The 23906-nt window shown below is 42.7% G+C and overlaps 1 protein-coding gene across 1 annotated transcript in view; it reads left to right on the plus strand.

Annotated features, from left to right (window-relative positions):
* Positions 1-9958, plus strand: part of FAM49A (family with sequence similarity 49 member A) — a 41355-nt gene extending 31397 nt beyond the window's left edge. The window contains exons 5-11 of the mRNA XM_006767561.2: positions 805-941; positions 1396-1473; positions 1651-1767; positions 1858-1937; positions 3623-3749; positions 6836-6906; positions 8492-9958. Coding sequence (XP_006767624.1) covers positions 805-941; positions 1396-1473; positions 1651-1767; positions 1858-1937; positions 3623-3749; positions 6836-6906; positions 8492-8555 — 674 coding nt within the window. The 3' untranslated portion in view covers positions 8556-9958. The remainder of the gene's footprint in view (positions 1-804; positions 942-1395; positions 1474-1650; positions 1768-1857; positions 1938-3622; positions 3750-6835; positions 6907-8491) is intronic.
* Positions 9959-23906: the final 13948 nt, after the last annotated feature.

Raw genomic sequence — 23906 nt, forward strand, 5'->3', positions numbered from 1 at the left:
GGGCCATCCGGTCTTGCAACTAATCAACTCTGCCATTGTCACATAAAACTCTCCATAGCCAGTATAGAAAGGAATGAGTGTGCCTGTTTTTAAATAAAACTTCATTTAAATTTTTTATAAGACTTTTAAATAAAAGGGCCAGATTTGACCTGGGGATCATAGTTTCCCAACCCCTAATGTAAAAGGTTGATTAAATGACTCAGTGCTATTAGAAATACATTGACTTGAAAACTAGAGGGAACGTTTAAAAACAGACAAGTGGGTGTAATGTGATGGGCAATAATGGAGGTAAATATGCCAATGGGTAAGTAGAAGAAATATTGCTGGGAATAGGTGAGACTGTAGATGCAGAGAAGAGCGGGCATGGAACCTGAGATCTCTCCCTGCAAAGCAGGTTATCTGACCCATGTGTTCTGGGCCACCCCGTCTCATCCTGGATCATGAATAGCTGCCTCGTGCACATGATCCAAAAACATGTGTTTATGGTTTCCCAACACTGTTTGCAGTTGGCACTACTGAACAGGGGAAGGTGCAGCTGAGCTTGGAGAGACATTTACAGAACCGTGGGACCATGGTGTGGGGTTGGGAGGGGACTTCTGCAGTGGAGGAGCCTGCTCAGCGTGAAGGCTCCTTCTCTTCCTGGTCCACACACATCATACTGCCCACAGTGACATGGAAACACAGGGAGAAGAAAGACCCATCCCGGCAGGTTATCTCTGAGAATGTCAGCGGCGGCTGCAGATGGTGCCTTTGAAGGATCTCTGTAGGCCATCTCAAATATGTATTTTTCCCTTTGACTTTCAGAAAAAGCTCTTCAGAGTTTATTAGAATCTCTGACCTGTCCACCCTACACACCAACCCAGCACCTGGAGCGAGAGCAGGCGCTGGCAAAGGAATTTGCGGAAATCCTGCATTTTACCCTTCGATTCGATGAGCTGAAGGTAGGGCCGCATATGTTTGATGATTTACTAAGCTTGTACTGAGTTCCTACTGGGTACAGATCCTCCGCAGTGCTGTGGGGTGGGGAGTAGAGCGACATGAGTGAGATGCCGTAGCTCCTTCCCTAGGGAGACATAGAATGTGGTGAGAATTTGCACTCATTGTGGTAAAGTGACTTAAGATGGTGGTTTTCATGTGAAAATTCAAATTCTATTCATGCAATAAGAGACATTTTCGAGTGTCTGCTCCTCATTGAGAACAAATATACTTCCCCATGAAAACAGGGCATATTTTTAAATAATGAAGCTCCGGGTGCTTATTTTTAACCAGAAGTTGCATGGACTCGTGTAGCAAAGAGAAGTCTTGGTGTGCTTGCAGATCTAGTGCTGGGCTCCCCATGTGAATTCCCCACCTGATGCTGACAGATGCCCTTCTCCCCTCCCTTCTGAATTTCAGATGAGGAACCCGGCTATTCAGAATGACTTCAGCTACTACAGGAGGACAATAAGCCGCAACCGCATCAACAACATGCACGTGAGTGCCTGGGTCCCTTGGGTCTAGACACCCGCACTCCCCGTCTCTTTCGGTGTCTGTATGGGGCAGGTCTCAGGGAGAAGATAGTCTTGTCTACATTTCAATTTCCAGGGAACATTGTTTGGGGAATTTCACCATCTCTTTATCAATCGCATCTTCTCTTCTTGTTTTTATCAGCTAGACATTGAGAACGAAGTCAATAACGAGATGGCCAACCGAATGTCCCTCTTCTATGCGGAAGCCACGCCCATGCTGAAAACCCTTAGCAATGCCACCATGCACTTTGTCTCCGAAGTAAGTGGACTTGAGCAACGAGGTGCTTTTTCCTTAACTGCGGGCAAAGGCTGCTGGCAGAGCTAACATCCATTTGTGTCTCCCACTTAGAACAAAACCCTGCCGATAGAGAACACCACAGACTGCCTCAGCACCATGACGAGCGTCTGTAAAGTCATGCTGGAAACGCCGTAAGTGACGCCCGAGCTGTACTGGTGGCCGAGAGCTCACCAGCCAGAGCCTGTTGGTGTAATGATGACGATGACTCCTTACCACTGGGTCAGCACATTAGCAGTTACACATCCGTTACCTGAATTAATCTCATAAAGACCTCTCGGTGGTAGGTGTCTTTATCCCATGTCAGAGCTGGAGAAGATGAGCTGACTCTCCAAGGATTGCAAAACTTGTTAGATGGCCGAGCCAACACTTGAGTCAAAGATGCTGTAGAGCCCTAGCCGGTTTTGCTCAGTGGATAGAGCATTGGCCTGCAGACCAAAGGGTCCCAGATTCGATTCCTGTCAAGGGCACGTACTTTGGTTGCAGGTTCCTCCCCAGCCCTGGCCCTGGTTGGGGCACATGCAGGAGGCAACCAATCGATGTGTTTCTCTCACATCGATGTTTCTCTGTCTTTCCCTCTCTCTTGCACTCTCTCTAAAAGATCAATGAAAAAATATCCTTGGGTGAGGATTAACAAAAAAACAAAGAAAGATGCTGTAGAAATTGTGTAAGAATCAAGAGGAGGATTGGGTGAAATAACTGGATATTATTAGTCATATGTTGGAGAAAAGATTTGAGAGAAGATTTAGAACCAGGAGAAGTGGTAAGACTGTTACAGGAGTGATAATGAAGATCTCTCTCTCTCTCTCTCTCTCTCTCTCTCTCTCTCTCTCTCTCCCACTCCCTGCAGTCTCTTTGTATTTAAGCTGGTTGCTAGATTTTTAAAAAATAGTTGACTTTGTTGAGGATGAGGCAGCATGGGAATGAGGAAATTCACACTCAAAAGTCAGGGTTACACTTATATCTATAGCTCCCTCTGGGCCCAGAGACAAGTGGTCTGAATTGCCTGGGCCCTGGTTTCCTCATATGATACCAGTCTCAGAACCCCATCTAAGTTGCAGAGTGTTTGGCATGCCCAAAGGGATCAAAAATGCCTTATAAAATTTGATGTTCTCTTCACGTGGAAGATGGTATTAATTTCAAATATTTTGCTTATACCAAAGTTAATAGTTATTCCAAGACAAAAACAGTAATCATCTTCATTGAAGGGCCAATTCATAAGGAAATAGATATTAAGAAAGCCTCTGGTATTGGCCAGAATTATCTGAATCATCAGAGACCCTCTCAGGGTAAGTGCACAAAATTCATACTTCACGAATACTCACAGCCCAGTGACTGGCACATCGTTTCTTTAAGGTATCTTCCACAATTTAATTCAATCTGCAGCCTGTATCTTAACAAAGGAAGTTACCCTGACTGGAGACACGATAGCTGCTCTGTGGAAATGAGCTTGATTCTTTTTCTCTATAATGAAGCCATTATTCTCTATAATCTTGGACAGCCAGAGGGAACTGCTATAAAATATTCAGGATTGATGGGTGGGGAGTGATGTACGCGCTGAGCTGGCTCACTGAAGGGCAGAAGAGAAGAGAATTGACTGCCCTCTAATTTACCTTATTTTTGCACTGAATTGCTGGTGGGATAGATTCGAGGAGAATTATCATCATGGGTTTCTAGAAGAGCATATTAACCTGGTTGGGGCAGGTCTGGGATTGTTCTCAAGAGAGGATTGGAGGAGTCTCCGGCAGCCAGTGTGGAGCCAGATACGAGCATGCTCGGGCCAGGAAGTAACCCCCCTGCCATTTCCCCTCTCTCCCAGGGAGTACAGGAGCAGGTTTACGAGCGAAGAAACGCTGATGTTCTGCATGAGGGTGATGGTGGGGGTCATCATCCTCTACGACCACGTCCACCCCGTGGGAGCTTTCTGCAAGACGTCCAAGATCGATGTAAGAATATTATAAAATGTGCTTTCCAATAAGAGTACATAAATGCTGCCGAGGAGACCTTGCTTCTCCCTCCTCCACCACCCACTAAGAATGACCTCTCCAAGACACAGCCCCATGCTGGTACCTCTCCTCATAGGAAGAAATCCAATCTTTTTTATGTGCTTACAACAGAGCATCCAACCTCAAAAGCATAACGGGAACGTGGAGGAGCTGATCCGCTCAGCCAGGAGAGGAGCTGAGCAGATGAACAGCCACTTAGCTGCAAGTGCCCCTTCAGTTTATCCGTGTTATACAAATATATTTTTATTTTATTTTTAAAATATATTTTTATTGATTTCAGAGAGGAAGGAAGAGGGAGAGAGAGAAACAGCAATGATGAGAGAAAATCATTGATTGGCTGCCTCCTGCATGTCCCCTACTGGGGATTGAGCCTGCAACTTGGGCATGTGTCCTTGACCGGAATCGAACCTGGGATCCTTCAGTCCACTACACAGGCCAACACTCTACCTACTGAGCCAAACCAGCTAGGGCAAAATATATTTTTAATACATTATATGAAAAGCATTAGGAGATACTGAATCACAAGATACCCTCCTCAAATCACAAACAACATTCCAACTTCCTCTCCAGCCCACTTTCCAGTGCCTCCACCAGATTCCCATGCCTTTTGTCATTGGCAGGTGCCTGAGCTCTTTTCCCTGCCCTGAGCGCCCTTCCTCTTCTCTTGTGGGTGGATTCCATTAAGACCCTCCTCAAATATCCCTCATCCTGCCCCTGTGTGGATCAGGCCCTTCCTTCTTTTCCAACCCCGAGAGCATTTACCATTTAGGGTTTTCTGACTCCCTCACAGACACAGTTCTTTGACTAGAGCAGAGACCATTATCTATACACCTAATGTCTGATTTACTGCTTAGGAGTGCGCATGGCACATAGAGCATGGGACTCAATAGATGCTCCACAGAGCTTTTGCTGAATGAATGAATGAACGAATGAATGAATATAAGGGGAAAACAGTTGATGTTGGTGTGCAAGTGATTTCCTGTTGATAGTGGGATAAAAACATGCGTCCTGTCAGCCCAGCACTTGTCTCAAGCACCCCCCAGTAGTGTATTCCATTTGTTGACTCAAAGCCTTTTAAGTACAGAATAGGACCTCTTTGTACTAACAGTCTGGCACCCTCTATGCTCCTTCATCTGCACAGAACAGTGTCTTTGATGCTTTAGTCCTGGACACACAGAAAGTCTACCTGCCCAGAGGGGCCATGGATGTGCAGAATGTGAGAAAATCTATCAATGAAAAATGCAACCTGGATTACTCATTTTGAGGTTCCAGCTTCCTAATACAGCTAGACATGACTCTTCAGGGAGACTTACTTACTTTTCTGTAATTATTTGTTTACCAAGAAAATATTTAGTGGTAGGTGCTCCTCCTATCTCCAGTCTTGCTTCCTCTGCTCAATTTCTGTATTAGTCACATTGCTAGATTATTTAACACTCACCAAGGGTGTTTTCTACAGGAAAATGCCCCTAACTTCCTAACATACAATGAACCCCACATTGAATCTAGCCCTGACTATTATCCTAACTGCAACTTGTTATTCACACCCATGACTTTAATCAGCCTGAAATAGAACTAGACATTCCCAAAGGGTACCCACTGCTCTTACAACCCTGTTCTAATCTATGGTCCCATTGCTCCTTTAGCATCTTTTACAAGAACATAGGATAATGAGCTATTTGTCTCTCTCCTCCCACTGGACTACGAGCTCCGTTGGGAGAGGGAACAAATCTCTACATCGCACAGTTTGGTCCCATCCTGTACCCATGATTGGCATCTCTGATTGACCATGACATTCTTTCTCAATAAGCCTATACATGACCCCCAAATGATTCTCAACCCTGTGCTTTGGCTACCTCCATCCAACTATCAGGGTTTATCAGGCTTTTAAGAAAAACTTTCACACTGGCTGGGTAGCTCAGTCAGTTAGAGCGTTGTCTCAATACAACAAGGCTGCAGGTTCGATCCCAGTAGGAGCGCCTTAAAAAAAATCAATCATTGAGTGCACAAATAAGTGGAACAACAAATCGATGTTTCTCTCTCTCCCTCTCTTTCTTCCTCTCTCTCTCTAAAATCAATCCAATTTTTTTAAAAAAATAAAAACTTACAGCATACCAGAGGTATACATACTCCCAGTAAATGTTGATAAGTGACCACTATAAAAGAGGTCTTGAATGTACCCAAATCTGATATAGTGCATGAACATTTGAGTTTAAAATGAGTGACCATATTCTTTGCAGCAAGATTCTTCCTTTGTAAAAAAAAAATTTCCAGGATATGCATAATATACTATGATCTAAATTTGATTTTCATAATCTCCCCAAATTTTGAATAAATTATATTCCAAAGGCACAAAAGCCAAGAAACTTGCCTAGGTTCATGAAGATATTAAACAAGTAGGCATGGGTGAAACCCAGTCATTCTGCCTCCATGTGGTTCACATTCCCAACCACTGGTCTTTCCCAGTCCTCTCCTGTCTAGTGAGGGAGTCGGTCAGTGTGGGCACTAACACCTCTGAGGTTCTCTAACTGCCAGTGCACTATTCCGAATGCAAGAAGGTGGCGGTGACTTCCACCTGGTGAAGGTAATGCAGTCAAAAGAGGCTTCCTGGTGTTAGTGATCTTCAGTTGAGTCTTAACAAACAGCTGAAGGAGGAAAAGCATTCAGGGCAGAGGGATGGGATAAAGTGGTCAGGTTTATAATCCGTTCAGTCTCCACTGAGCACCTCCTGGAGGAAAAGCCCTGCCCTTAGCTCTCAGTAAAAGACAAGAAGATCAAAGGCTCAAGTCTGTGTCCCCACACGCCAGATACGTAAAATGCTCAACTGCAGGACAGTATAACCTGATGTGGAACCTTCTGGAAGCCCAGAGGAGCAAGTCACTGGCCTGGGGGTGGGGGAAGAAGAAGGTCTGTTGGTCATTTCTGTGAGCAGGAATAATGTGATATTATTATGGACAAATACTATAATGGACAGAAGTTATGGACAGAATTACTAGGATATTAACAGATGCTGTGTTTTCTCCTCCCAGATGAAAGGCTGCATAAAGGTTTTGAAGGAACAGGCCCCGGACAGTGTGGAGGGGCTGCTGAATGCCCTCAGGTGAGCCTCAGGCCCGGGGTAGCTTTGCCAGGGGCGGCCAACGCTTCAGATCCTTTGCAAACGTAGATGCTGTTAGGGACTGAGGGCTAAGGCATCAGGCGTAGTCCTTTGCATATTGTAATACATTTGCTCTTCCCAACAACCTGTTAATAAGGTCAGCGCCATTTTTATCATCTCCTTTTTACAGATGGAAGAAACTGAGATTTAGGGAAGTCAAATAACTTGCCAAAAGTTGCATAGCAGATGGCCAAGCTAGGACCTCAACCCAGGTCTGGGTGACCCCGCAGGTTGTGGCCCTAACTCCCAGCCACACTGCTTAATGGTGGTGGTTAGTAGGGGCTCATTAGACAAAGCAGCCTCCCAGGCCTCAGGGATAGATCAGTAATATTCCGCCTGCGTACAACACTTAATGTTTTGTACTCCGCTCCCAGTCACGTTGTCTCATTTCATCATCACAATGCAGAGAATTAAGGGCCATCCATTATCTTCATTCAGTCAATGAAGGAATGAGATGCCTATGAAATGAATAGACTAGACACTGAGATTGATCCTGTTTTGTGGAACTCCTCCATCATTGTTCAGAATGGTTTTAGAATTACTGTAAGAGCCTTCAGGATTATGAGGGCCAACCAAGGTTTTCTCCAGTGGTGCCCATTTCACAGAAGGCTGGCTTTTCATCTTAGCAAAGAGACTTTAGTTACTGAAGTTTTTGGATCAAGCAAGACTTCCAGAGTAGGGTACTATGGTAGGCTGTGGGTCTCCTGTGAGTGCTAGTATGTGTGTGTCCCCTGGGCACTGTGGTAAAGTGAGACAGCACAGGCTTCTGAGGCAGCCAGACCTGTATCCAACTTGTTCAGAAATCCTTCATGGTCATCTTTGTGATCTGGAACGGGTCATGTAGCCTCTCTACATCTCAGTTTTGACATCTGTCAAATGGAGGTAAGAAACTCTCTTGCAAAGAGTTAGTGTCAGTGAAATGAGAACTTACATGGAGCGCCTAGGGCATGGTCAAGATTTTATTACATGTTACTTCTCCCTCCTTTCCTTCTCATAAACTATTTCTGCACCAGGTTAGTGGGAGGATGCAGATGGCATCATTTTTTGTCGTTGTTGTTGTTCACTTCCATTTGTGCCCCCTGGTGGTGTCAATGGGGATAAGTGTTGCCTGGAAAGTAGAAAACTAGAAATGTTTTAGAGCTGCTATGTTGCTATGCAAATCCATATTTTCAAATTCGTGACTTAGCAGGGGTGGCCTAGATGGCCGGGATCCTGCATTCAGTCATGAGAAGTCTACTTCCCTGTAAATGAGACTGCTTAATATCTCCTCCATAATTATTTGAGTATTTGATCTATTTGTTTAATAATCGTAATACACAATTCCTCTGGAAGGAAGAATCAAATATTCAATCCATATGAGAATACTCTGGGCATTGGAATGTGGCTCTCTGTCTAAAGAACCAAGCCTAAGCTTGATTTATAAATATCATTTATGTCTCCCAAGGCAAAGATGGGCTGGTGAGTCATTATTGGAGCTTTCACAGAGCACTATTTGCACAGTGAACGCCATCATTCTCTCTCCATCCAGGTTCACTACAAAGCACTTGAACGATGAATCGACTTCCAAACAGATTCGAGCAATGCTTCAGTAAAGCTCTGCTCCAAGAAGAGGATCTATGTACTGACCTCAGAAGATGTATATGTTTACATAATTTAATACAGATTGATGTTAATACTTGTGTATTTACATAACCGTTTCCTTCTTGTCACTGCAATATATGGACCTTAATTTGTATCCTGACTGACTCAACCCAGCAGAGCATAAGTTGACTTGAGAGCCTTACCTTTAATGTCTAAAACAAAACCCCCTCCTCCAAAGGCAAAAGTTGGAGATGTTGAACTTTGCCACTGGAGTCCTTTAACTACGCCTGTAACAATCAGAAATTGCTGATCGTTTGTGGTAGTGTTTAAATTCTAGATGTGTAATCTCTCTGGGAAGTATAGTGATAGAAACACAAAGTATTTGATTTCCTGTATCGGCTCAGCTACAAGAAACACGACTGGTATCCTGGCAGAGAGAGAGAGAGGGATCCAGAAAAAGGAAAAATGCATGTGGAGGTTCCAGCCCAGGTGTGTGGGATTCGGCACGCCCCCTCTCTTTCCAGAGACTGCAGACCACACGTGCAGCCTTTCTGTGTGCACGTGTTTAATCATCGGCATTTTCCCTTTCTGCTGGATGTATGCCCCTCCGAAGTCCCCTTTCAGTTTGCAAGAGGAAAATCACCTGTGTTTGAATCAGTTCGCAGGAGAGAAGCCAGGATAGATAGGTGTGCTGTTGTAGGTGGGCTGTCGAAAGTGGTTGTCTTGGAAGTCGGGGACATGTTAGGAGGAAGGACACCCAGACAACAGGACAGATCTTCAACCCTCTGTCACAGGGACCAGGACGTGGAGCTCTGGCTTGAAATTGTGGGTAAGTTTGCTGACTTTGCAGCTATTTGCATAGTGCGGGGCACTCAGCCCCTCATAGGAGCCTTGTTCTCTGTGGACCATTCCCGTGACAATAGAGTTCTGGGGTACTCATTAGTTATCAGAAAACGGGGGGAATTTGGAGGGGAAAAAAATCTATGTTTTCTGGTTACCTTGTCTTTAAAACACAGCTTCTCCCTGACCCCATTGCCAGCTTGTTGCCTTGAGTAAAGCCTGGTCAGAGTTCCTGCAGTTAGTTCTAGGCCTACTCACTCACAGTGTGATCTTGCGAAACTCACTTCAGCTGTGTCTCACCCGTCTCCTCTCTGAAATGGACATTGAAAACCAACCATCTCCAGGAGCCCTCTCTGCCTAAGACTACCTTTGAGTCGAAGGCTACCTGTCATTAAAATGACTGACTCCCACATTCTTTCTTAGTAAGTGGAGTCCACTAAGCATCACCCCACCTTATCCTGATGACTGATGGTATGACAAGGCCTAGAGCAGTGGTTCCCAACCTTTTTTTGGCCATGCCCCACCTAAGCTTCTCTAAAATCTTGATGCTCCTATGTGACATATAATTCTTATTATTCAAAAAGTGAACTCCTCTTCACATTAACTTGGTCTAAACAAGCTTCCAAAGAACATGGCATCCATGAAAGAGAAAAATAAAAGAACGAAAGGGCAGTTGAAGTACTGAGGAAGAAATCACTAAGAAATTGTTTAAAAAATAATATGAAGTGATATAAAAAAAAGCAAATAAAGTTTCAAAACATATAGTAGAGAACTGAAATGCATAAATATGTCACAATATATATTTATATACTATATATGAGACCCCTAGAACCATAAGAAATGCAAAAAATTCACTGTTAATATCTCATTCTCGAATTACCCCCCTTAAAAATCAAATTGCGCCCCCTCATGGGGCATGTGCCCCACGTTGGGAACCACTGGCCTAGAGTCATACTGTCTGAAGATCATAGCTTGGAATGAAATCCAGGAAATCTAATCTCAGTTGGAAAAAAAGAACAGAGGGCGAAGTCAATCAGGACCCTACTGCCCCAATGAAGGACTAGAACCCAGGATGCCTCACTCCCAACTCCATGCTCTTTCCTTTTCACCATGTGGCCTATATATACTACTATGGGATGAGACTGGATACTTTAAAATAAATCCTCAGTCTGGCCTAGATAATGACAGGAAGTTACCAAGTGGATGATCATTCCAGAAGTTGGGTCTGGGTACCTTAGAGCTTGGCGCCATTCACAATGTCCCAAGAAAGGAGCTGTCACACCACTGCTTTCCAGATTTTTTGGCCAGCTGGCATTCCCTTGAGTCCTCCAAGAAAAGGGGAGGTATACATGTGTTTTGTTTTATTTTTATCAAAGAAATCCAGCCATGGCAGGACAGGTTCCGTGGTCTGTATCTAAATGTCAGTCCACAGAGAGAGGAAAGACCCTTTTCCTTAAAGCTTTTCAAGCTGAACCAGTACAGCGGCCTGGGGGGCTGTTCTCCCACCAGAATAGAATCATACTAGTTGGCCTTGAGGAACTTTTCAAGCCTCGGGGTTCTAATGTCCCAGAGGAAGCCAGAAAATGGGGTAACGATGGGTGAACACATCATTCAATATTCAGCTTAAGAAAAGTTCTTCTGTTTGGCAGCCACATGGTATCCTTGGGCAACAACTGTCAAGACTGGACACATAGAGGCATTGAATGTTCATCATCACTGGGTCTGTTTTCCTCTTTTATCCGGAAAGGAGAGTCAGTCTTGGAAAGAGGAATGGACTTGCAGAGCAAATAGTTGAGCACGGGTATCATTTTTTAACTAGACTTTCTATCAAAAGGGACCAAATACATGGGAGGGGCTGCTGGCCTGCCCCAGTTTAGCCAGGTGGTCTTGTCTCAAAGCCAAAATTCATTCGCCAGGATGTGGGTTCTCCAAAGCCCAGGGTCTGATAGGTTGCCTCTGAGTGTCAGGAGGGCAGGTTAACTGAATGTCTGTGATCACGGGCAGGTGGTGGACCTTAGGCCCACTCCAGAGCTATTGTGGGAGACAAATTCTTTTAACAGTCTGTCCGCCAGGCATCAGGAGTCCTTTAACAATCATGGTTTCTATGCTGCATGCACATGCGTCCAAGACCTATGGGGGGGTTTAGGGAAAGTGCTAACAACAGTCTTCATGTCAATGTTAACTATATTTCATATCTGTTGTCTCATAGTTTACAAATAAACTGTTTTCTGTTACTCCCATATTTATTTGGGGGGCAAGCAACAAAAGGAAAATTACATTTCTCAGAACCACTGCTATTTTGGCATTATAACTTTGTTCTCAGAAACTTTTCATGGACCACAAGGAATTAGTAGTTTTAAAAAAAAGCTCAAAACAAGTGGCAATAAATGTTTGTACTGTGGTGACCCATTCAGACTGGCATATTAATTAATAACCAGAAAGAAAGTCTTGGATGCTATCTTTTAACTACCAATTAATATCATGCTTCCTCAAAGTTCACTCCTAGTCATTACCATTATACTAAGATATTAATGGCAAACTGAAGTTTTTAATACATCATCACATTGAAGTAAAAATAATTTCATGCTTCCTCAAAAGAAAAATAAAACCCTCTCAATTTGGGAATCTAAGCATCCAGTAGAATTCAGAGACTTCTCATTCAATTGTGTATCCTGGACAGCTGTGAGTTTTCTAGATATTCATAATAAATGTTGAAATTTTATCTTAAAGAAACAAACCCTCTACAATTTCCCCACTACATCTATGAAAGCTGGTGCATACACGAAGCTGTTTTAAAGTTTTCATATCTTCTTTGCTATCATTGTGATTTTTTGCCTGCTTTGCCTCTTTTTGTTTGTACAGAAGTTTTGGGTGTGAAGTGAAAATTAAAATTTGGTACATATATTTAAAAATACACCTCTATTTTATATATGATGTTCAAGGTGGAGTGGGCGATAAGCACATGATCGTAGATATGTGACACGCATAGATATTTGCCAAAGATCTGTTCTGAGCACCAGGAAAGCACATCATCTGCCTTTGACTTCTCGATGCCTCAGTTTCTTCAAGTACAACATGAAATACCCAAAAATGTACTGCTCTTGATATCAGCTGTGTCTTATTCATTTCAGCAAAGACTCTCCATTAGGAAAAAAGCATAAAATAAGTACAGAAATGCATGAGATATACTTGTCTGAGGAGGCTAAGAAACCCTAATAAATGCTCTTTCAATCATTATTTTAAGGACAGTAGCACTTTGTGAATTTGGCAAAATCAGCAAATAATCTATTCCTTATAAGTACAGTTTTTCAGGCAACTTTAGCACCAAGGCAATTCTCTTCACTGTGGAACATTGACACTATTCTATAGTATTACTTTCAATGCCTGCAAGCGAATCACCTGGGACCTAATTATGTGTGTTCTCAATGGATCAGGATCCCCAAGAGAACCCTTCTATGGTGTCTTATACAAAAGAAAAAAAGAAATTAATAGAAATGGGACATTTTCTATAAATTGACATATGGACAAATTATAAGTGGACAAAAGCTGGGAGGGAGGAGAGAGGGAGGGAGAAATCCTAATTAAGTGAGGGTTGAGAGTTCCGTGACAGGAAAAATTGAGTAAAGCTTATGTGTGATTGTCAAGAAGAATACAGCTAGTGAGGAATTGAACACCCTTCATACCAACCAGAAGGTTTGTTGTTAATCAGGGTTCTCTTGGAAGGATAGGATGAAGGGTTCAGCTGGCTGAATTCATGAAACCTGGTGAATATTTGCAATTTGTGTTCACACCTGATTTTATGCTTTAGGTTGTCAATGACTAGATAGAATTCCTAAGTGTTGGCTGTTTGAAAATTATGCACTCTTGTCCAGCCAGCATGGCTCAGTGGTTGAGCATCGACCTATGAACCAGGAGGTCATTGTTCGATTCCCAATCAGGGCACATGCCCAGTTTGCAGGATGTGGGCTCCATCTCCAGTGTGGTTTTTGCAGGAGGCAGTTGATCAACAATTCTCTCTCAACAATGATGTTTCTATCTCTCCTTCTCCCATCTTTTCTGAAATAAATGAAAATATATTTAAAATTTAAAAAAAAAGATAAGAAAAGAGCCCTAGCCAATTTGGCTCAGTGGATAGAGCATTGGCCTGCAGACTGAAGGGCCCCAGGTTCGATTCCGGTCAAGGGCACATGCCCAGGTTGCAGGCTTGATCCCCAGTGGGGGGCGTGCAGGAGGCAGCCAATCAATGATTTTCATCATTGATGTTTCTCTCTCTCCCCCTCCCTTCCTCTCTGAAATCAATAAAAATCTACTTTTTAAAAAAGGAAAATTATGCACTCTACTCATCACAAACTATATGACTGATTAAATAATACTGACGATAATATTGATTAATTTATGTAAACTATATTCATTAAGTGCATTAATCTATCCAATGTCAAAATCCTGATCTCTATTAGTAGAAAATGCTCCTGATCACACCTACATGGTATCTAAATAATGAGAGGTTTTGGCCCTTCTGTCTGCTCCAGCTCAAAACTCAAACTCCAAAGAAGGGAGCTTTTCTTTCATGGTCAAATCAAGCTTGGGGGACTGTATTTTTTACTTCTATAGCTCTTCTCTTGCCTGTTTTCTATTACATAAAGTGCAAAAATCCTGGAGGTATCCTGGATATCATAAAAATACCTCCATCAAAATACCCTTTGAAATTGTGACAAGATTTTAGATGTCCTAGAATTTAGTTTAGAAAGAGTCTTTTAGGCTGAAAGTTCTTGTAAATTCGCTTAAGAAAGTCTTTTCTCATTGAAATCTTTCAGTTTTTCCCATCAAATAGCATATTTTCAGATACCTCCTCTTTGTGCTTTCTCATCATTTTTAATAGTCTTTGTTTGCACCCTGACAAAGCTATATTTATTATTTCACTAACCATTTCTAAGCCACCCAAGTCTTCCATGTTGTGACTTGAGGACCAATAGTTTTAAAAGGCCCCTTATACCTCAAAGAAGCATGTTTCTAGAAAAATATTGAATGTACTTGGGGCAGCTATTAAATTATTTTCTTCCAAATGTCAATATATTTGAAAGAATCTTATTTTGTATGAAAAAAAATGATCTAATCACTGTGGAGGTGGGTATAAAGGTGGTGGTATTCTATGTGTGAGGAAGATGAAATGATAGGGAGCTGTAGGTTGAATCTGGAGGTATTTACCTCCAAAATGTACCATGGGAATTTCTACTCCATCATGTTGCCATTAATGCACACCCTCTTCCTCATCGTTTATCTGAAGTCTACCACTACATCAAGGCCCAGGTCATACTCACCTCCTCCATGAAGCTTTCCCCATCTACCCAGTACATGCTAATCCTCTCTTCTTAGTTCCTCATGCATTTAATTTATTTGATACTAAATATAGGTCACCATATAGTACTTTAAATTATATGTTTGCTTTTCAACTAGATTTTAAGTTCCTGAGGGCAGGAAAATGTCCCTTAGAGGACCAAGCTCAACATATGCTCAATAGAAGCTTCCTGCAAACTTCGGGGTTCTGAAACCTGAGTTTGCTAAGATGAATCCCTGAGAATTAATTTTGACAGCTCACAACCATCCACAGTAACAAATTTTCTACTCTCCTGGTTGGTCAGTTTTATCCCTAGAGAAAATATTTACCTATCTGTGAGGATATTTTTAACTTCCATGGACACAGAGAACTTGCAGCTTGCCGCTGGTCTGCTAGGAATCCAGCTGAGAAGTCAGGTTGATGTCTTGATCAAAAGTCTGAGTCAGCTAGTCCTAGCAAGGGCAGGTGTGCTATTCAGGTGGAGCCTTGCTCAGTCTGGGACTAGGCAGCTACTCCATCAGAGGCTAGCGAAGAAGTGCAACAGAAGGCATCTCCAAAAACTAGACAAATCTATTCAGCACCTTGGATAGCAACCTACGCGTGTTGCCCTAACAGGCCACAGTCATTTATCCTGGCATCTATAAGCACTATTAGTTGGTTCAAATTTGTCTCTAGAACTCTGGTTAGCAAAGACAATATGTTCATTCTAAAAATAAAGTTGCTAGGTACTGTGGATGTATTTTTCTTTGTCCTGGGGCTTCTGAATATCACAGAAGATCAGCAGAAAGTAATTTGGAAATGCCCGGGTTTCGTCTTGAGTTTCCATTTTCACAGTGTCTTTAGATTCAAGCCCAACTCATAGGCATTACTCTTTCTTCTTCTTCCAACTGATTATTGATACCTAACAAATATCGTTTCTAAAGGGCTCTCAAAAACTATCAAATTCTCCCTGGCTCATTTGCTTTATTTACTCCAAGCTTCATTATCTGTCCCTTAGATCACTGACTTTACTTTCTTCCTCCTCTCATCCACTCTCTGCACAGTCAACACCCATCCTTCTGTGACGTATATCTGACAATGTCTGTGCCACACTATTTGTCTTAGCCAGTTTCCGGAAATATGTTCTCAGAAATGCTAATTGCTGTTCCATTAAATAATTAATTTTGTTCTTTTTAAAATAAGTTTTGCTCTTCTAGCCCTTTCATTCCATGGGAATATTAGAAACAGCTTGTCGATTTCTACCCCAAAAAAACTTGGTGGGAATTTCTTTTAATCTACACATTAGTTTGGGGAGAATAGCATATTAACAATTGAGTCTTGCCATCCATTATTGTAAGTCTTCTAATTTAGTTAGTCTATCTATGAATAAGGACCCAAAGTTTTACTTTATCAACCCTATTCCCTTTGATTTCTTTTTTCTTGCCCTCCAACACTAACAAAAACCTCTACTACAATGGTAAATAGAAGTGGTGAGAGTGGGTTTAAATTTTTAAAAAACTAAACAATTGTATGTTGTTTGAAGATCCAAAACAATTGTTTAAGAAACCGTTTCAACCCATATTTTTAGGGAGCTAGTCATTTCACTTAATTTCTTCCATATTTATGAGCTTTATTCCTGCACTTTATATATTTGTATTTTACTAGTTGTTTGCATTTTCATAGAAAATAATACATTTTATTCACATTTAGAAATAATCAGCAATAACTTTACCAATTATTGTCTTTAAATTCTCAATATTGTCTCTTTACCTGTGGATATATCCATTTCCTTAGCTCCATTTCCTTGGCAGGAATTCTTTTTTTAATATATGTTTTTCCTTTTTGTGCCCCAGTTAGACAAATACACAATTTACCTGTTTGTGTGTGAGCGTGCATGCCAGGAAACAAAAAAGTGGAGAGAGTTGGCTCCTGGGTAGACCGCTTACACTGCACATGGTAACTGCCCATCACAACCACCACTGACATCCAGGTAGACCTAGGGGCTCTGGTGTGGGGACCCACAATGTGTGTGACACATAAAATAGCCTCTACTTATGAAGTGTGCCAATAATCAGATTTTATTATTTAAGGCTCTTTGGTATGTGCTATCTCATTTTTGCTTCTAAATTTGTATCACAGAGAAGTTCAATACCTTACAAGACACACAATTCTATTTAGGGATGTATGTTAGTATTGCCTTTTTTCCCCAAAAGAAATAGAGGTACAGTTCTATACCTTCTTGTTTAACAAATGGTAAATAATTGCTCATATTTATTTAACTTGGAGTTTCTGGATGTCCAACTAGAACTTAAAGAGTATATAACTCTAAGTAAACCAGTACTTCAGTACTGGTTAAGAATTAATAGAATAGATACATTATGAAATAATTAGCATTATGAATTTTTGAAAATATATCCCTTTCTATCCTATTATTACAAATCATACCACAGACTTACAAAGTGACTTCTTATCTAGGTAGAAAGAATAATCCTGTAAGAAGTCTATTTGTAATATTATATGATGGGAGATGAAAACTTGATTGGCTCTCCTTAATTAAGAGACTTGTAATTGTTTTCTTTGGTTCCAATATAACATGTTATTATACCTCATACTACTTCTGAAAAATAATTTCCAAAGTATTTTGGATAGTCCCCTGATATGATAAAGTCAGCACAAAATTAATTGTGGCAAGTAAAGAACATAGATTTATAAAAACAGAAAAGGGGAGCTAAGTGGAGTGTATAAAGAACATCTAAAAATATTTGGGACAGATGATGGATTAACACTGCTACTGGTAATTGGGGATCTTATGTAACATAAGATGTTACAGATGGTAGGAATTATGGGTATGAAAGGTCTCACTTTGACAGACTTTGCTAGTGTTTTTAATAAATGTCCCATTCTAGCCTTAGACAGGAGTTGGGTTGTTTGAGAAGCAGAAATGCTTGGCATGTTGACTTAAACTACCTGTTATTAACTCATTTTTGTCACCTCAAGATAACTAGACTGTACCTGTGGAATTATAGTTTCTCTTGCGTGATTTTTCAAAGGGTTGTCAAATTAACATCTCCGAGTCCCTGTGGTGATAAGTGAAGATCACTGACTCGGGAACAAAGGGAGGATGTCCTCAATGGAAACATCCTTCATTTCTTCTCTAAAACTCAGTCACTGTTCCTTTCATTTCTCAGTTACTGAGTTACTTATATTGAGTATAAATAAGACCATGTGCTAATTATCAAGAATGTGGTTATAAACATGAGAGAGTGGGAGGCATAAAATATAATTTAATTTGACAAGGATTGTGATGGAGACAAGCACAGTGTCATTTGATAAGGGGCGTGAGAAACCTAACGTAGCCTGGTCATGTTGAGAGATGACAAGGAGATCATCCAGGTGATGGCCACAGAGCATTGAAGACTGGAGCGGAACATACAGAGGATCAAGGTCAAAGGGGTGACTGTTTCAGTTAGAAGCAGCAGCATGTGCAAAGGCAAGATGGCATGACACAGCCAGGGAGTTACATGGCTGGAGCATATGGGTTTTGGGGGGATGAGCGGGGGAGAAAAGCATATGGGATTGCAGTGAGAGGAAAGGTTGGACAAGGTGAAAAGATATTAGGGGTATAGCAAGCCATGGAAACACTGGGTGAAAGGATGATCTGGAAAAATAGACTGAAAAGAGGAAACCAGCCATTGCTAGTAAGGATACAAATAAGTATACATGCTTATACAGAACTTGCCAGGAGCTAGACCAAGTAAGTGATTATGCATATTAACTTTTCTATGTGATACGTACTATTTTTAAAAACAAACAAACACATTTTTGCAGAGGAGAAAACCAAGGCACAAAGATATTAAGTAAATTCTCTAAGTTCTTAGGGCTGTGAGGTGCAGTTCTGGGATTCTAATCCAGGCAGCTGAGCCTGTCTGTTAGGAAACCAGGCTTAGTGCCCCATCACCCTGGTGTTGATGGGAAGTGAGGGATTGCTTCTCTCTTAGCCTGCATGGTTCCCATCACACACCTCCTGAGGTTCTCCTCAACATGCTAGTTTGGGGCAGCTATGATGGCACTAAGAAAACCCAGAATTGGATCTTGGGGACTTGGGCCTCCGCAATCTAGAGACTCATAGGACACAGAGCAAGGGAAGAGGTGGCTTCAGGAAGTCGCGAGGAGGTACAAATGGAGGGTTGGGAGATGGTGACCTCAATCTCTAATCATCGGGAGACAGGATCCAGGATAGATTTCAGCTCAGCTGGTGTGTACAACTGTCACTCAAAAGCACAGGTGTGTGTGGGAGGGGGAAGGGAACCTTCTACCAAGTGAATCTGAACACGCTAGCTTACATCCCAAGGTCAGAATAATGCCTCCTGCTGGCTTCCTGGGCTTGGCCCACTCTCCAACAGCCAGTGTTACTGCATTCACTTGCAGCAAGCGCTATCCTGGGACTTTTATCAGTTAATGAAGTTTCTAAATTCACTTTGCAATCTATGAAGGATGGATGAGGGCCGTGCAGTAGTGGGAGAGACAGGCATCTAATCATCCTCAATCTTTCATCCTAGCCTCAACCTAACACAGTCATTGGCATCTCCCCTGAGCAATTCACCCACAGATGTAAGATACTGTCTGTAATGTCCCATTACAGCAATAACCTTGTAGATGACACCTTTTATCCTGAGTAAAATGCAAGTGTTTTTGGCACTGAGTGTTTCTTCCTCTGGGTGTGTGATGGCTGAGAGCTGGCTAGATGGTTGTCTGTGCACACAGAAATGCCTACTGAGTTCCCTCCCTTGTCTTGGATACTGCCATCACTGACACTGGGCAGCATGTGTGCTGTGTGTTATGTTATACAAGAGTGAGGGCACTGAATGAATGAATGAATGAATGAGTGAATAAAGCAGAGGCACAATGTTATTCTTTTGAACCATTTTTACTGTCACCATTTCATTTGTAAACTACAGTGCATATCATTTATTTCACATAATCTATCAGAATGACACTTCATTAAATGAAGAAATTTCAATTAACTAATGAAGATTTCATTGTCTACTTTTTTGATGTTCATATTAGAGCAGGCCACTTTGATGACAACTTTTATAGCTATAATTAAATGTGTGCTAATAGATTTAGTTAAAATTTGCAAATAATAAGGCATATTTTATCTTTATTTTATTATTCATGACAAATTCAATTTAGCCTGGTGGCAGTCACCCAGATTTCTGTGTCTTCTCTTCTTTCTTCTTACAAGTCTGTGCTTCCCTTAAGAAAAAAGCTTGAAGTGCTGATATATCAGCATTATAATTTCCATGAAATTCACACATAGACCCATGAACAAAGAAAGTCCTCCTTTCCCTGCTGTGATATGTGGAGAAAGGCAACCCCAGGTGACCAGCACACATATAAATCTCACAGCTTAATCAGCATAAATCCAGATCGTGACAGTATGGCATGTGTTCCTGGGGTTCCGTGCCATTCAGAAATGCCCTTCTATTACTCTCCTAGGAGAGGGTCATTGCCAATGTCTGCACACTCCAGCCACAGGAGCTCGGACCTCTAAAGAAACACTGGTCAATTAACTCTTGGACATTGATTTTTAATATGCTCATTATAGTCGGCTAAAATATGTCCTGTTTTTACCTTAACATTCATTTACTTCCAGATCTATGTTTTGGATCCACTCTCCATTCCTTTAGTCAAACTTGTATTTACTTTCCATTACATTCCAAGCTCTGGAATGGGTATAAACTTACCAGAGTATCACAGCCAATAAACAGGAGAGTTGGAGTTCAAATGAGATTTCTGGATGCAATAATAATTCTTCCTACTGAGCTACTGCCTTCCCCTGAGGGCCTGGATGAAAGGGAGATAATTTCCATAGACCGACATTTATTGAACGCCCACCTCTGTGTCAGGCCCTGAGCGAGGCACTGGTATGTAGAGCAGGTAAAGGGACATGCTCTGGGCTCTCATGCAGCTTACACTCAAGAATGGGGTTGGCAAACTTTATCTTAAAAGGTAAATATTGCAGGGCAAAGAAGCAAAATCAAGGACATTAGGAAGGTGCTTATATAGCCATTTACAATGTAAAAATCATTTAAACTCATAGGCCGTGTGGGTTGTGATAAACAGTTTATTACATTAATAGGAAGTTTGTTGTGCTCCAGTCTAGATAAAGAGAGATTTAAAAAAATGAATACATGTGTGAGCACAGAATTGTAAGCAGGGCACAAAGAAAAAGCAGCGGTTCCCTGGGAGACATAGGGAGACTCAGGGGAGATGAATGAAGCTGGAGGGTCAGGGAGGTTGGGTGGAGGAAGGACACTTGGACCAGGACCTGAAGGGTGAACTGTTAGATGGGTAAAGAGTGGAGGACAGAACATTTTGGGCAGGGGCCACACACACACACACACTCTCACTCACTCACCCATACACACAAACACATTCACTCACACACACTCATACACACACATACACACTCATACACACACACTCACACACACACACACACACTCACACACACACACACTCACCCACTCATCCATACACACAAACACATTCACTCACACACACTCATACACACACACATTCACACACACTCACACACGCACACACACACACACAAGTGGAGCAGGAACATGGAGACCAATGGGAGGCAAACACAGAGATTAAAGAGGAAGTTGGGGCAGGCCATTGGATCAGGCAGGGCTTGTGAAGAGGCAGCCAGAGGTAGTCCTGCCTCAGACCAATCAGCAGTGGAAGTGAAAGAGGGGGTGAGTAGGAGGCCAAATGCAAGGGCAGAGGGGACCTCACAGCTATGCCCGTGAAATGCTGTTATGTGTGTCAACCTTCAGGGAAGGCCCGCCTCCCCTAGCTCAACCCTCCCAGCACACATTCCTTTCAGGTCTGGGCTTTGATGCATTTAAAGAGAATTCAAACCATCCTTCCATTTCATAGTTTAATCTGTTGCTGCAGGCTGGACAAAAAGGGCAGGAAAGCAGCCTGACCGCCTTCCCCCTCCAGAAGTTGGGGCCACCCAGGGTCCTGGAAAAGGACACAGAGCAGAAGGCAGGAGACCCAGGTCTCTGTTCTGGCTCAGCCCAGATTTCACCTTTCACCTTCGCATCTGGGTTCTCCTTTAATTGGTCACAGAGACCCAATCCTATCAGAGTTACCTGCACAGACTCTGGCCTCGGACACTCTAGGTTCAGTTCCAGCCTCTGCCATCTTCCATCTATGCAACTTCGGTCATGTTGCTGAGCCACTTTGAGCCTCACTCAGCATCCCCATCTTCAGGATGGGACCATTTGGGCATCTAATTGGCAGGGTTGCTGTGAGTAGCCGATGGTTGTGTGAAGGCTTAGCAGGGAGCATAGCACAGAGAGTGACTTGGTCAATATTTGCTCTTCACTGGATCCTTTCATAACTGTGTGCTATAGGCAAGACGCAGTTATTATCCCATATTACAGATGATGGACTCGAGGTTCAATAAAATCAAGTCTCTTGCTTAGGATCATGTGGCAGAGCTGGTTCTCCAACTCATGCCTTCTGAGCTCCAGTCCAAGGCCCACTCCCTCTAGCACCATGTTCCAGTGTAGTTACTGTGGGCAAGTCACTGCATCCTTAGGGGCCTCAGTTTACCTAACAGTAAGATAATGGGCGTGGAGGGGAGTGTATGAGCCCTAAGTTCCTCACCTGATCTAACCATCCATAAACTTACAATCCAATCTGGAGACTTGGCCTTCTTGGGACCAGCTCTGGTTCTGCACGTGATTCAGGGTTGGTCTGGGGGTATGGGGGCAGGGGGTGATGCCGACCAAGGTTGTGCCCAACCTTCTAAATACCAGCGCTTCCCCAGGTGAGGTCTGTGCCAGCTGCCAGCCCCTGCTCTGTGCTCCAAAAGTGCCCTTGTCACATAAAACTCTCCTCTAACACTGTCTCCCTTTAGAAAGAAAGTAAATCATAACTTCTCACTTAAGCTTTTCTGCTTCTAGTCAGACCTGCTTTAGCCTGGAGTTAAAAAAGAGTGTATTTGGTTGGATCACATTTCAACTCAGTCTAATAGATATTTGCTTAAGGGGGGGAAAAAGGTTGAAGAAAAAAGGGAAATGTCAAAACAGAATAATAAAATGGTCTATAAACAGAAGCAGGTTTTCTGCGATACGTTCCCCCGATAAACCCGCTAATGGTTCCCAAATGCACTGTCCTGGGTGGATGCCAGGCTGGGCGGCCGGGGGTTCTGGGTTATTTTTAATTTTACTGTAGCCAAACCATGACCTCATCCCGAAGGAATTCTCTCCCACCAAAGAGCTGCATCGAGTTATTTGTCGGCCGAAATTCATTTGAATGCGGGTTCATCGGAAACATGTGTGGCCACAGAAGCAGCCGAGAGGGAAATCTGGGGAAAAGTGGGATTTTCAAGGGAACCCTGGCCTTTGTTTTCATGAAACAAGTTGGTCCTCGTGGGACCTCAGCCCTTTGATAGTGTGGGCCCTGGGCCTGCTGCTCCCTGTGACCGCGCTGTGCCCCCAGCTGCCCCAGAGCACCCCCTCCCCCCGGATTACGTGTGGTCATTGTCTATCCCCCACCAGGGCCAGGCCCTGAGGTAGCCCCCCTGTGAGATGGACTGGGGTCTCCCAGGCAGGAGCTTTGGATAATACCCGCCTAACTTGCAGACAGTGCATCACAATGGCCATCACTGATAACGAAAACTACCCTTTGTCAATCACCTACTATGGGCAATGTGCTAAGGGCTTTGCATATATTCTCTCGCATCCTCACAACGAATATAGGAGGTGTGATTATTTCCCATTTCATGGATATGAAAACTGAGGCTTCCAGAGGTCCACTCCCTAAAAGCACCCTGGCTGTTCAGTGGCTTCATCAAATTTCAAGCTCTCGCCTGTTTTAGCTCAAGCTTCCACTCTTGCCACAATGCTTCCACAAACAGAAGTCTTCAGGGGATTTAGAGAACAGAAAGATATCTTTATCCTGGAAGAATCAGGGAAGGCTTACCATAGGAGATGGCACTTGAGCTAAGTATGAAGGACAGGTAACATGTGCACAAATGGAGATACCTTCCATACAGAGCAAAAGTCAGGAAGGAAGGGGAGGCATCAGAACGATGTGGACCGGACCCTGGAAGGAGGAAAGAACCTGGCTTGACTCCCAAAGGAGAAGAGCGGCAAATGAGATGGGAAGTGTTTCATGAGCC

The sequence above is a fragment of the Myotis davidii genome, unplaced genomic scaffold (genome assembly GCF_000327345.1).
Source record: "Myotis davidii unplaced genomic scaffold, ASM32734v1 scaffold238, whole genome shotgun sequence".
NCBI lineage: Eukaryota > Metazoa > Chordata > Mammalia > Chiroptera > Vespertilionidae > Myotis > Myotis davidii.